The 13,761-nt window shown below is 40.6% G+C and overlaps 1 protein-coding gene across 1 annotated transcript; it reads right to left on the reverse strand.

Annotated features, from left to right (window-relative positions):
• Positions 1 to 1,812: 1,812 nt before the first annotated feature.
• Positions 1,813 to 4,319, reverse strand: ADAM30 (ADAM metallopeptidase domain 30). Its single transcript, XM_067710321.1, is given in 5 exon segments — positions 1,813 to 1,939; positions 1,941 to 2,227; positions 2,229 to 2,769; positions 2,771 to 3,180; positions 3,396 to 4,319. Coding segments are annotated over 5 exon segments (2,289 nt in total).
• Positions 4,320 to 13,761: the final 9,442 nt, after the last annotated feature.

Here is a 13,761-nt window from a genome sequence, read left to right on the forward strand (position 1 = left end):
GCTTTCAGTGTGTCTCAGCTTTCAACATGCCTTCCTCATTAAACTTAATCACTTCTAGCTTTTGATATAAAGCGAGAGATGTGTGACTCTTCCTTTCACTTGAATATTTAGAGGTCGTTGTAGGGTTATTAATTGGCCTAATTTCAATATTGTTATGTCTCAGGGAATGAGGAACCCTGAGGAGAGGGAGAGAGATGGGGTAACAGTGGGTCTGTGGAGTAGCCAGACATACACAGTATTTATTAAGTTCACTGTCTTATACGGGTACAGTTTGTGGTGCCACAAAACGATTACAATAGTAACATCAAAGATCACTGATCACAGATAATCGTAAAAATATAATAATAATTTAAAAGTTTGAAATATTGCGAGAATTACCAAAATGTGGCAGAGACATGAAGTGAGCAATAGCTGTTGGAAAAATTGCACCAATAGATTAGCTCGAGGCAGGGTTTTACAGGGTTTTACATCCAATCTGTAAAAAAAACAAAAACAAAAACAAAACCATAACTGCAAAGCTCAATAAAACAAGGTATACCTTGTATCTAAATATTTCTGCTTCTGAGCAATAAACGTGAAATTTAGTGGAGGGGAGCATAAAAGAGAAGTGACAAATCTATTAACAGTATTGAGGCTATAAGCACATGTCCTTTTTTTTTAGGATATTTTCTGATGATGGCCAAGCTTGAAAAATGTTAAAATTATGATCACCACAAAGATGGGGTTATTTCGGTGTTACTCCTCTGAGTAATAAGAGTCCCCAGATAGTCCAAGGGGACCACTCTTTATTGTGAGCCTCCCACACCTTCTTTAGTTAGAAGAACTATGTGGCTAAGAAAAGAGGAGATTGGGGTGGGGTACAGTGGACCTGCAGTGCTGCCTGGGGAAGGTGAGGGAACAGCAGGAGGACTCAGCCCAGAACAAGACCAAAACACTTGGGCTCACACAGGTCTGGGGTGACGAGACCCTCGCTGAGCAAGAAGTGGCCACTGACTCCTCTGAAGGGGCCACTCAGTCCTCCTCTCCTCCCAGGCAAAAGGGTGGGGGAGAACACTTGGAGGCAGACCTGGGTGTACTTGGGATGGAAGGTATTCCTCACTCCCCTCTGATCTCCTTAGGGGTGTGGCAAACCTGGGGCCAGATGTCCCCCAGCACACATTCACAAAAGACTTGCCCCTGCAAGCAGAAACCCAAAGCACAGAATTCTGTTAAGATCCTTGTCCTCAGGACACTGACAGACCTTGTCATCATTTGTAGACTGTGGTGCAATGCAAGAGTTACGGTAGATTAGAGTCCTCAACCCAGCTGAGGTCAACCCAAACACTGAGTCAGAGATCACACTTCTACGGAGATACAGTGAACCATACAGTGACTATAACAGCAGAAGATACTTAACTGAGGGACACACACCCCTTGCAAACTATCGCATTCTATATATAAAATGTGGTAGTTACCATTTATGGTTCAGCACGGGGCAGAGACACACAGGATTTCATGAAGGAGGCAGAAGGAAAAGCAGACAATGGTTTTGTTTGCTGGGAACTGAGAGACAGGACTCTACTCTGAAATCCACTGTAATTCTATGAAACGCACAGCATTCTGTGTTCGAAAAGCTGTTAGGGCATTCTTTTAAGGATATCCAAAACTTGATCACAAACCAAGGGGAAAGTGAAGCAGGAAAGAAAAATGCACTGATTTGTTTCCAAACCAAGAATACCTTTTATTTACTGATCAAAACCTCAAAGAACATTAGGTAAAATAAATTGAAGGAAGAAGGAAGAAGTGTTTGGATAAATGAGAAGCTTGTTCAATTTATGACCCTGTGTAATAGAGTGACAGTGGATTGCCTGATTGCTTTTTTGGTTTCTTGATCATTTTGGTCTTGAATTGTTCTGCTCCAGTGTTAATTGGTGGTGTTTCTTTCTCTTTGGATTTATAAGCTTCCTATGATTTTCCTGAAAAGCACAACAATCACTGAGATAATTAAGAAAATCAGGCGCTTTAACATAATGGACACGACCTGAAGTGAGGCGGGCACCTCCCTCTTTAGGGGTCCTGGAGGCCCACTGTCAACGCTCCCTCCATACCCCCACTCCTCACAGAATGGAGGGGCCCAGACATACATGCAGTGGCAGTTTTTGTTACTGTTGCAAACGCCTCGGCCGTTGCAATTCTCAGGCAAACAGTCAAAATTCAGGACTGAGCTATTCACACAATTTCTATTAAAAACATATCCGCTCCTTACCACAGAAGGTACCATCACTTATCACATCCAGGTCAGGTAACCCCATAGGTACCATGGCTAGATGATAGCCAATGCCCCAGCACATGAGATTTTCTTCATGCAGGTGAGTGGAAATTAGAATAGTATGATCTTGCATATCAGGGACGGTTTCGACATTTATACACTGTAGCCTGCCACATAATGCCTTTTCTCTGGGACACTTCTCATACTGACGAACTCCTAAAATACCACAGTTCCCATATTGGTCACCTATTACATTAACTGCATCGTAGCATTGAAGAGGAGCCCCCATGGCATCAGCTCCAAAAATATTTGGACACTGCACAGTTCTGGATTGGCAGCCCTTTCTGACACAACGGGCTCTGTACTTGCACGGAGTTCCATCCTGCTTATATGCGTCACTTGGGCAGAATGCTGAGGTCCCACTGCAGTGCTCTGCAAGGTCACATTCATTTTCTTCCCCCCGACACGTATATCCAGATGGACGAAATTGACAGTTATGACAGCAACGTCCAGTGCTACAGGGCACCTTCTTTGAATTTACAATCTGGCTGACAACATGGGTCTTCTTTACAGTCCTCTCTTGAACCACAATCACATTCCTCATTCTCTTCCACAATTTTGTTTCCACATCTCTTTACCACATAACCTAATCCTGGGATATCCGTTAGACAGTTTAATCCTGAACTTACATGCGAATAAAATTCGGCATAACTACAATTACTAAACCCAGTTCATCCAGTGCCCATGATGCAACTATGCCTACCCTTACATTGGCAGTATTTGTAATCGTGGATCATTCCCACACTATGGCCCAGAGCATGAGTCGTCCAACTGGCAGGTCCAAGGATATTTTTATCTGGAATAGAACGTGTAGATCCAGAAGGCAATGTACTACATACACTTCCCCAGTGCTGTGAAAGCGCATCACTAAACTGTTTTTTTGTTGTTTGTTTTTTGGGTTTTTTTTGCCATACGCGGGCCTCTCACTGCTGTGGCCTCTCCCGTTGCGGGGCACAGGTTCCGGACGTGCAGGCTCAGCGGCCATGGCTCACGGGCCCAGCCGCTCCGCGGCATGTGGGATCCTCCAGACCGGGGCACGAACCCGTGCCTCCTGCATTGGCAGGCGGACTCTCAACCACTGCGCCACCAGGGAAGCCCCACTAAACTGTTTTTTAAGGTATAGGTGTGCCCGATCTGCTGGAATCCGACGACTCAGGTCACGTGATCTGTATTGCACAAACTGGCCTAAAACTTGTGATATCACTGGGGCATTAAGTGCTATTTTGTCTCTGTCTGTCCATACTTCCATAGCTAATAGTTGTATTCTCGTACGGACATCTTGAAAGTAAGAGTCTGCAATTGCAGTCAGAAGAATGGCATCATTTATGACTTGAGTAAGTTTGGAGTTCAAATATAAATACCTACTGTTATCAAAGACCAGGGCTAATTCCAAGTACTTTTGGTGCATATATGCCTCACTAAAGTCATGTATCCTAGCCCTGTTCTCATGCTCGGCCAACTGCTCTACTGTTTCATCATCAGTTGAGCCACAGATCTGATTGGGAAATTCCTCCTCTTTCTTTAGGAGATATATGACATGTTCAAAATTGGAAGAGGCTCTGAGGGGCTCGATTTGGTAATGGTTGGCATTGACTTTCAGTATGCCTCGGAGACCCCCCATGCATGTACTTAAAGTAGCTTTAGAATCCTGATTTCCTTCAACCAAGCCCATATGGTTGCAGTCGCTGGGTATATAACGGTGATCCTCCAAGAGCCTCTCCTGTTCTGTGAAGGAGAAAACCTGCAGATTCCGGGGCAATAGAAACCTCTTGGGCCACAGGTGGAGGACGTGGTTCTTGCCTTTTACCTGCAGGAGGTAGGACACGTGCTTGGCCACACCCTGCTCCCCTCCATGGAAGCTCAGCTTCTTGGGGACGGTGATTTCATAGGAGTCAAAGCCCCACTCGGGGTGAAAAATTAAATCCTTGCCAAGAGAGTCAACCAGGAGCACGGGCAGGACTAGCAAGGGGAGCGAACGGCCTGGGCAGAGGAGCGTCCTCACTGACCTCATGGCAGAGCCTGTTCCCAAGTGAGTCAGTCCCTGCCACTGGGGCCTTGCGACTCAGACTTCCAGGGACCGCCGCTAGAGGCGCGGGACTAGTGAGTGCGGAGCTCCCTGAGCCCCCGTGTGGGAGGGCATCCTCGGTCCAAGCTGGGTCAGGCTCAGTCCAGCGGATTTCCACAGCAGGTGCACGCCCTGTCCAATGCATCTAGTTCGTTTTCTGGGCGGTGCCGTTGGGCGCACGTGCAAGAATCCAGGGAAGGTGCGCGAGAATAAAATGAAAAGCGAGGCTATTTGCACGAGGGGTGGAGAAGGGCAGAGAACGGGTTGGGGAAAAGGAGAAGGAATAAAGAATAAGAGGAACTACGGAGCACTTGTTAAAGGCTCACTGTATCTTGGGCCATTTCTTCTGTTTCTATAGGCCTTAGGACACACCTGATTTTTCCATGGGTTGAGTGGGATATTTTAAAGCCCGTTGTGTCCACTTCACAGTTAAAATCATTTCCACTTTTCTGCTGAGCTCGCTTGAGGCAAACGGAAAGATCACCGGAGCCAGCAAGAGTATCACCAGAGCCTGAGAAAATCAGAGGAGACTCCACCTCCCCACCCCCACCCCGGGCAGCTCCTGTGGTCAACAGGTGAAATACCGAGCAGAGTTCAATAAATGCTGAATTTAACAAAAGGAGGTCTTGGTCACTTTAGTGTGAACGGTTAGGGGAACTGCTGAGGAGCCACATGCCAGAAGGTTGTGATGTGAAAGGGGGATTCAGAAGGGAGATCACAAATCCAGACCACACGTTCAAGAAGTTGGATGTGAAAAGAGGGAAGAAACACAACAGTGGCTGGAGGGTTCTAGGGAGTTTCGGATTGTCATGAACAAACTGCTATATATAAAATAGATAACGTGCTGTATAGCACCAGGAACTCTGCTCAATATTATGTAACAATCTAAATGGGAAAAGAATTTGAAAACTAATAGATACATGAATAGGTGTAACTGAATCACTTTCCTATACACCTGAAACTAACACAACATTGTTAATCAACTATACTCCAATATAACATAAAAAGTTGAAAAAAAATAAATAAATAAAATTAAATAAAAAAGAAGGATTGTTAGATGGAAGGGTCCTGGCCATTCTCAAGCGCTGTTAGGAAAACCCCCATATACAGCCTGGCTCAGCCTCCAGGAGAGGATGGGGGGTCCCTTCAAAGGGGGCCCACTCAGGGGGGAGCAAAGGAGGAGCCTGTGTACAGTGGAGATGACCTGGTTGGCAGGCAGGAGAAGCAGTGAGTGTAGTTAGTAGCCAGTAAGGCAGGGCCAGTCTGAAGGTTCAGGGTCCCAGTAAAGTCAGCTGCTGAGGTGAGGGACAGTGGAGGTAAAGGAGATGAAGAAGAGAAGAACTCAGCAGAGAGCTGTCTAGGGACAAATGAAGGTATCACCAAATGTGTTGAGCTCCTAGTTCAGACTGGAAATCAGAAATCACAGTTTCCTCCGTCTGTGATTTTCTCAAGCCCCCAGCAGCCTAAACTGGGGAGGGCAGTTGGGATCTATCTCCTGTATTCATTCTATTTTATCATCATTTTCACATCAATACCATTTTCCTTTAGGCCCCTGGAGTATTTCTTGATTAAAACACTAATTCTGCAGCTCCTGTTGCAACAAAATTGTCTTTGGGCTAAACTCTACAGCATCTGTTTGTTAACACAAAGCTTTGTGGAAATAGCCTGCTTTGATCTATTTCCCCTTATTTACAAAAATCATGCACATATATTGTAAAAGGTGGAAATAACCCTGAATTACATAGAGTAGAAAATGCAAGCCTTTCCTTTATCCTCAATCTGCATATGTCTCCAATAAACTCTTCCCAACACTTAGAATTCTTAGGTATGATGCTTTTTCCATCTTAGGACATGCCATTAAAATATAGAAAGTATGTCATATTTAAAAATAGTACGTACTATTCATATATTTTTGACACTGCCATTTTTCAGTACACAATATATTGTAAATAATTTTCTAGGCCATTGATAATAACAGACGTAGATCATTGCCTACTAACGGATACATAATATTCTATAGTATTCACATAATTCTTTATTTAACCATTTCCTTTATGTATTCATGGTATAAACATTGTTTCAAATTTTTACATTTTTCTTGTTGATAAATATGTTCTATTATGGTGATTAAGATAAATATATGTACACATTAAATATTATTTATTTATATGTAAATATATAGATGCACATACACACCTTTTTGCCACTTCTGGTGGCTTCTTAGAATTGTGTTAGATCAAAGAAAATGCAAGTGCTCAAATTGATTGAGCCCTCTGAAAATCAGACAGAACTCTAAAAATCCTGTATTGGTTTACAAATTATCTTGTAAAGCAGTTTGTTCAATAACACGTTTTAAACACTGTGGTTAAAAGAACATAACATTAACTTTACCGTTTTAACCATTTTAAAATGTACATTTCCATAGTGTTAACTATATTCATATTTTTGTGCAACAGATCTCTAGAGCTTTTCCATCTTGCAGCACTAAAACTATACCTAAAAATCGCTAATTCTACCCCCTGTCCCCTACACATAGAAACCATCTTTCTACTTTCTATTTTTATGATTTTGATTACTTAAAATATTGAGTATGAGTAGAATCATACAGCGTTTGTCTTTGTGTAACTGGCTTATTTCACTTAGCATAATATCCTTAAAGTTTCTTCATGTTGTAGCCTGTGACAGGATTTTCCTTTCTTAAGCATGCATGCTCTTCCATATATGTATATACCACACTTCCTTAGTCATTCATCTGTTGGTGGACATTTGGGTTGCTTCAACCTCTTGACTATTGTGAATAATCCTGCAATGAAAATGGGTGTGCAAATATCTCCTGAAGATCCTGCTTTGAGTTCTTTAGGACACACATCCAGAAACTCAATTGCTAGATATATGGTAATTCTATTTTTAACTTTCTGAGGAACTCCATATTCCTTTCCTTAATAGCTGCACGATTTTACATTCCTACTAACTGTTCACAGGGTTCCAACTTCTCTGCATCCTTACCAACACTTATTTTCTGAACTTTTAATAGTGGCCATCCTGATGGGTGTGAGGTGGTATATCATTGTGGCTTGATCTGCATTTCCTTGCTGATTATACTGAGACTCTTTTATATGCTTATTGGTCATTTGTATATCTTCTTTGGAGAAATATCTATTCAACCTCTTGGCCCATTTTTAAACCAGATTATTTAACTTTTATTGCTGAGTTGAAGAAGTTTCTTAGATATTCTGAATATTACCCTGTATCAGATGTATGATTTGCAATTATAACTTTTCTCCCATTCTGCAGATTGCCTTTTCACTCTCTTGAGTGTATCTTTTGGTGTACAGATTTAAAATTTGTTGTTGTCATCTTTTTTCTTTTTTAAATACATCACGTAATATGTAGTATTTCTTCCTCCTTTAGGGTTTTTAAAATTAATTAATTAATTTTATTTATTTATTTTTGGCTGTGTTGGGTCTTCGTTGCTGCACGCGGGCTTTCTCTAGTTGCGGCGAGCGGGAGCTTCTCTTCGTTGCGGTGCACGGGCTTTTCATTGAGGTGGCTTCTCTTGTTGAGGAGCACGGACTCTAGGCATGCGGGCTTCAGCAGTTGTGGCTCGCGGGCTCTAGAGCGCAGGCTTAGTAGTTGTGGCGCACGGGCTTAGTTGCTCCGCGGCTTGTGGGACCTTCCCAGACCAGGGCTCGAACCCTTGTCCCCTGCATTGGCAGGCGGATTCTTAACCACTGCGCCATGGAAGCCCTGTTGTTGTCATCTTTTTAATCAATTTTTTACTTTGTTACCTGTGGTTTTAGTGTCATATCCAAGAAATCATTCCCAAATCCAGTGTCCTGAAGCTTTACCCCTAGGAATTTAATAGTTTTTGTTCTTACAATTAGCTGTTTAATCCATTTTGAGTTAATTTTTGTACATGTGTAAGGTAAGTGTCTAGCTTTATTCTTTTGCATATGGGTATCATAACATTTGTTAACATATCATAACATATGTTAACATATTTGTTAACATATAACATTTGTTAAAGAGACTCTATTCTTCTTATTGTGTAGTCTTGACATTCTTTTTGAATATCATTTGGCCATATATAGAAAGGTTTATCTCTGGGTTCTCAATTCTATACCATTGGTCTATATATCTATCTTTATGCCAGTACTAAACCATCATAATGACTTCTCAATTATTATATTTTACCAATATTAAGTCTTCCATTCCATGACCCTGGGATGTCATTCCATTAATCTGAAGCATCTTTGGAATTTTTTAAGCAATGTTTTGCAGTTTTCCACGTCTAAGTCTTTCACCTCCTTTGTTAAGTATATTCCTAAGAATTTTATACTTTTTAAGGCTATAGTATTGTAGTTTAGTGGGAATATTTCCCAAATTTCCATCTCAGTTTGCTCATTGTTAACATATAGGAATGCTCCTGATTTTTGAGTGTTGATTTTGTATCCTGCAACTTTGATGAATTCACTATTAGTTCTAACAGGGTTTGGGTTTTTTTGTGTGGGGGTGGAATTCTTAGGATTTTCTGTATATAAGGCCATATCTTCTGCAAACAGAGATTATTTTAATTCTTCTTTTCCATTTTATATGTGTTTTATTTCTTTTTCATGTCTGATTGCTCTGGCTAAAGGTTCTGTACTATGTTGAATAGTAATGACAAGAGTGAACATCTTTGCCCACTTGTTCTTGATCTTAAAGGGAAAGCTTTCCCATTGAATATGATGTTAGCTGTTAGCTTTTTATTCATGGCTTTTATTATGTTGAAGTAGTTTTCTTCCCTCCCTAGTCTGTGGGGCATTTTTGTCATGAAAGTGTGTTGAATATTTTCAAATGCTTTGTTTGCATCAATTGAGATACTCATATGGCTTTTGTCCTTTGTTCTCTTAATGAGGTTTAGTACATGGATTGATTTTTCACATTTTGGACCATCCTTACATTCAGTATAAATCCCATTTGGTCATGGAATATGATCCCTTTCATGTGTTGTTGAATTCAGTTTGCTAGTATTTTCTTTAGGATTTTTGTATCAATATTTATGAGAGATATTGCTCTGTGGTCTTCTTTCCTTGTTATCTTTTATCTGGTTTTGGTACTATGGTAATGTTGGCCTCATAGAATGAGTTTGAGAGTGTCCCTGCCTCTTTAATTCTTTGAAAGAGACTAAGAAGTCTTGATGTTTTATTCTTTAAATATTTGGTAGAATTCTCCAGTGAAACCATCTAATCCTGAACTTTCCTTTGTTGACAGGTTTTGATTAATTTTCAATCTCCCCACTAGTTATAGGCCCATTTATATCTTTTATTTCTTTGTGATTCATCCTTGGTAGGTTGTTTGTTTCTAGAAATGTATCCATTTCTTAGGTCATCCAATTTGCTAGCATATAATTATTCATAGTAGTCTCTTGTAATTCCTTTTATTTATATGACATTAGTTGTAATGTTTCCTCATTCATTTCTAGTTTAGATATTTGAGTCTTCTCTTTTTTCTTACTACGTCTCATTAAAGGTTTGTCAATTTTGTTGATATTTTCAAAAAACCAACTCAGTTTCATTGATTTTTTTTTTTTTTTACTATTTTTTGATTCTCTATTTCATTTATTTCTGTTCTAATCTTTATTTTTCCCTTCTGTCTGCTGAATTTCGGTTTAGTTTTTTTCTTCTTATTGTAATTCCTTGAAATGTAAGGTAAAGTTATTTATTTGAGATTTTGCTTCCTTTTTAACGTACGTGTTCACTTCTATAAATTTCTCTCTTTGTGCTCCTTTTGCTACATCCCATGAGATGGGATGTTGTGGCTTCATTTTCATTTATCTCCAGATATTTTCCAAATTCTCTTATAATTTTTTCCTTACCACACTGGCTTTTAAAGAGTGCATGGTTTTATTCCACATTTTTGTGGATTTTTCTGTTTTCCTTCAGCTAGTTAAAAAATTTTTTTTAATTGAAAAGTATAGTTGATTTACAATATTATATTATTTCAAGGTGTACAGCATGGTGGGTGATTCAGTGTTTTTACACAATGTATTCCATTGAAATTTATTACAAGATAAGAGCTATAATTCCATGTGCTGTACAATATATCTTTGTTGCTTATCTCTTTTATACATAGTAGTTTGTATCTCTTAACCCTCTACCCCTAATTTACCCCGCCTCCCTTCCCTCTCCTCTTCAGTAAGCACTAGTTTGTTTTCTATACCTATGAGTCTGTTTCTGTTTTAAGCATACATTCATTTGTATTATATTTTAGATTCCACATATAAGTGATAGAATACAGTATTTGTCTTTCTCTGTTTAACTTATTTCACAAAGAATAATATTTTCTATGTCCGTTCACATTGTTGCAAATGGCAGGATTTCATTCCTCTTAACAGCCGAGTAATACTCCATTGCATATACATATCCCACATCTTCTTAAGCCAACCATCCATTTATGGGCACTTGGGTTGCTTCCATGCCTTGGCTACTGTACATAGTGAAGCTATGAACATTGAGGTGCATGTATCTTTTTGAATTAGTATTTTCATTTATTCCAGATATACACCCAGGAGTGGAATTGCTGGATCATATGGTAGTTCTATTTTTAGTTTATTGAGGAACCTCCATACTGCTTTCCATAGTGGCTGCACTAAATTACATTCCCACCAACAGTGTATAAAATTTCCCTTTTCTTCACATCTTCACCAACACTTGTTATTTGTAGACATTTTGATAATAGCCATTCTGATAGGTGTGAGGTGATATCTCGTTGTTTTGAATTGCATTTCTATAATAATTAGCAACATTGAGTCTCTTTCCATGTGCCTGTGCACTTACCAAGGTCTGATGTGCTGTCTGTGCAGGTTTCTACAGCTCTGTTCAGACAAAACCCAAGATTGAGTCTTTTCCCCTGTTGTGGTCTTCCCAGATTTAGTGCAAGGTTGTGGCATGAAGTGGGCAGGGTTGGAGCATTTCTTCACCTGGGCCTGGGATCCCAGTGTTGTGGCTGTGGTAATGGAAGCAGCTGGGTTGCTGTCAGAAGTCGGGGCTGCTTCTATGGCACTGTTTGAGAAAGCACCAACAACGGCTGTTGCCATCACAACTGGACCTCTCCCTGGGCCTGTGGGTCTCCTCTGTGTCTTTTAGATGGAGTCTTTTCCCAGGACCTTGTTGTCCCAGATCCAGTGCCAAGCTGTGGCTTGGAGTGAGTGGGTCCAGTGTGTTCCCTCAGCTCAGACTGGGGGGCCCAGAGAGGGGGCAGTCCCTAGGGCAGACCTCTCTCCGCCCAGTCTGGTAGCAAGCCAGCACCTGCACACTCCTCTCGAGTGGAGTCTAGGCTCCTCCAGCCTTTCTACCTGTCCCAGCAGTTCTCCAAGTAGCCAAGGGGGCTTGTCTCCTCCCTGGAGTACCCCAGGACTGAGATGCCCAGTCTATGGCTCAATCTACTCACTCCCCAGGGCAAATGCCTGCCCCTGTGATCTCCCATTTCCTCTTAGTCCCCTCCCAAGGGCACAGGTCTCAACCCAATGCGATGCTTTTCTTCCACCTGATTACATGGGAATTTTTCCTGCAGCCTTGGTCATATAGGACCAGTTCTGCCAGTTTCCAGTTAGTTTTCCATTAGAATTGTTCCACATGTATATATATTTTTGGTGTGTTGGTTGGGGAAGGTGAGCTCCATGTCCTCTTACTCTGCCATCTTCATTCCCCCGCTCTGTAACAACCTATTTTAAACCGATAACAACTTAAATTCAATCGTATGTAATAAAATTATATACAATCTTAGAGGAAAAATATTTTGTAAATTAATCAAGGAGGTAAGTTTGACAGGCTTAAATGTAATTTGGGTGTTCTCTCTCTCTCTTCTTTGCTGTATGGAGTAGCTGAAGTGGTGCCTTCCCCAGCTCAGGTTCCCTTTCATCTCAGAGCTCTGCTCAGATAGTCTGTCTCTGTAAAAGGAATCTTGGTGTGAGCAGCTAAGCCACTTCTCCTGCCCCCATGTTACTAAATATAAATGGAAGAAAAAATCATATGTAAGCACTCTACTCTTTTACATCCCTACCCCCTCTCACTTTATCTTATTTATGACACAAATTACCTCTTTTTATATTGCTTATCCTTAACAAAAATTTATAATTGTTTTTAAGAAAAGTCTATACCAGACTTACAAGTTGTTAACTCACCTACATCACAATAGTATGGCACTCTTTATTTGTCTAAATATTTACCTTTGTCAGGGAATTATATATTGTTGTATGTTTTTGTATTGCTATTTGTCATCCTTTCACTTCAACTTGTGGAACGCCTTTCAGAATTTTTTAAAGATATGTCTAGGGCTTCCCTGGTGGCACAGTGGTTGAGAGTCCGCCTGCCGATGCAGGGGACGCGGGTTCGTGCCCCAGTCCAGGAAGATCCCACATGCCGCGGAGCGGCTGGGCCCATGAGCCACGGCCGCTGAGCCTGCGCATCTGGAGCCTGTGCTCTGCAACGGGAGAGACCACAACAGTGAGAGGCCCATGTACCGCAAAAAACAAACAAACAAAACAAAACAAACAAAAAAAAGATATGTCTAGTGGTGATGAACTCCCTCAGGTTTTGCTTATCTGGGAAAGTCTTAAGTTCTCCTCTGTTTTTAAGGATAGTTTGGGCAGGTGTAATATTCATGGTGACACTTTTTTCTTTCAATAACTTTAATATATCATCCCACTCTCTATATCTGAGAGATTTCTGCTGAGAGATCTGCTGACCAATCTAGTGGGAGCTCCCTTGTACGTAACACTCAGTTTTCTCCCTCTGCTTTCAAGAGTCCCTCTTGATTCATGACTTTTGACAGTTTGATGATTATATATCTTAATGTAGGTCTCTTTAGATATATCCACATTAGAGTTTATTGAGCTTCTTAAATTTGTATGTCTATTTCTCTCCTCAGATTTGGGACACCTTTGGCCATTTTTTCTTCAAACAGTTTCTCTGATCCTTCCTCTGTTCCTCACTTTCTGGGATTCCCATTTGTATATGTTGTTTCAGTGGATCGTATCCCCTAAGTCCCTTAGACTCTCTTCATTTTTCTTCATTCTATTGACTTTTTCTTCCTCTGTTTCACTAATATGAAAGCCCTATCTTTTAATTTTCTGACTTTTTCTTCTGCCTGGGTGAGTCCCTCCAGTGAACTTTTCAAATAAAGTATTGTATTCCTCATTTCCAGAATTTCCGTTTGGTTCTTCCTCGTGGTTTCTATCTCTTTGTTGATATTCTCATTTGTTCATGCATCATTTCCCTGATTTTGTATAGTTGTCTATCTGTGCTCTCGGTTAATTCGTTGATCTGTAAGTTTGAATTTTTGTCTGGCAATTCATATAACTCCCTTTCTTTAGGTTTATTATCTAGAGATGAAATTGTTTCCTTAA

This window comes from Pseudorca crassidens, chromosome 2 (assembly GCF_039906515.1).
Source record: "Pseudorca crassidens isolate mPseCra1 chromosome 2, mPseCra1.hap1, whole genome shotgun sequence".
Classification (NCBI taxonomy): Eukaryota; Metazoa; Chordata; class Mammalia; order Artiodactyla; family Delphinidae; genus Pseudorca; species Pseudorca crassidens.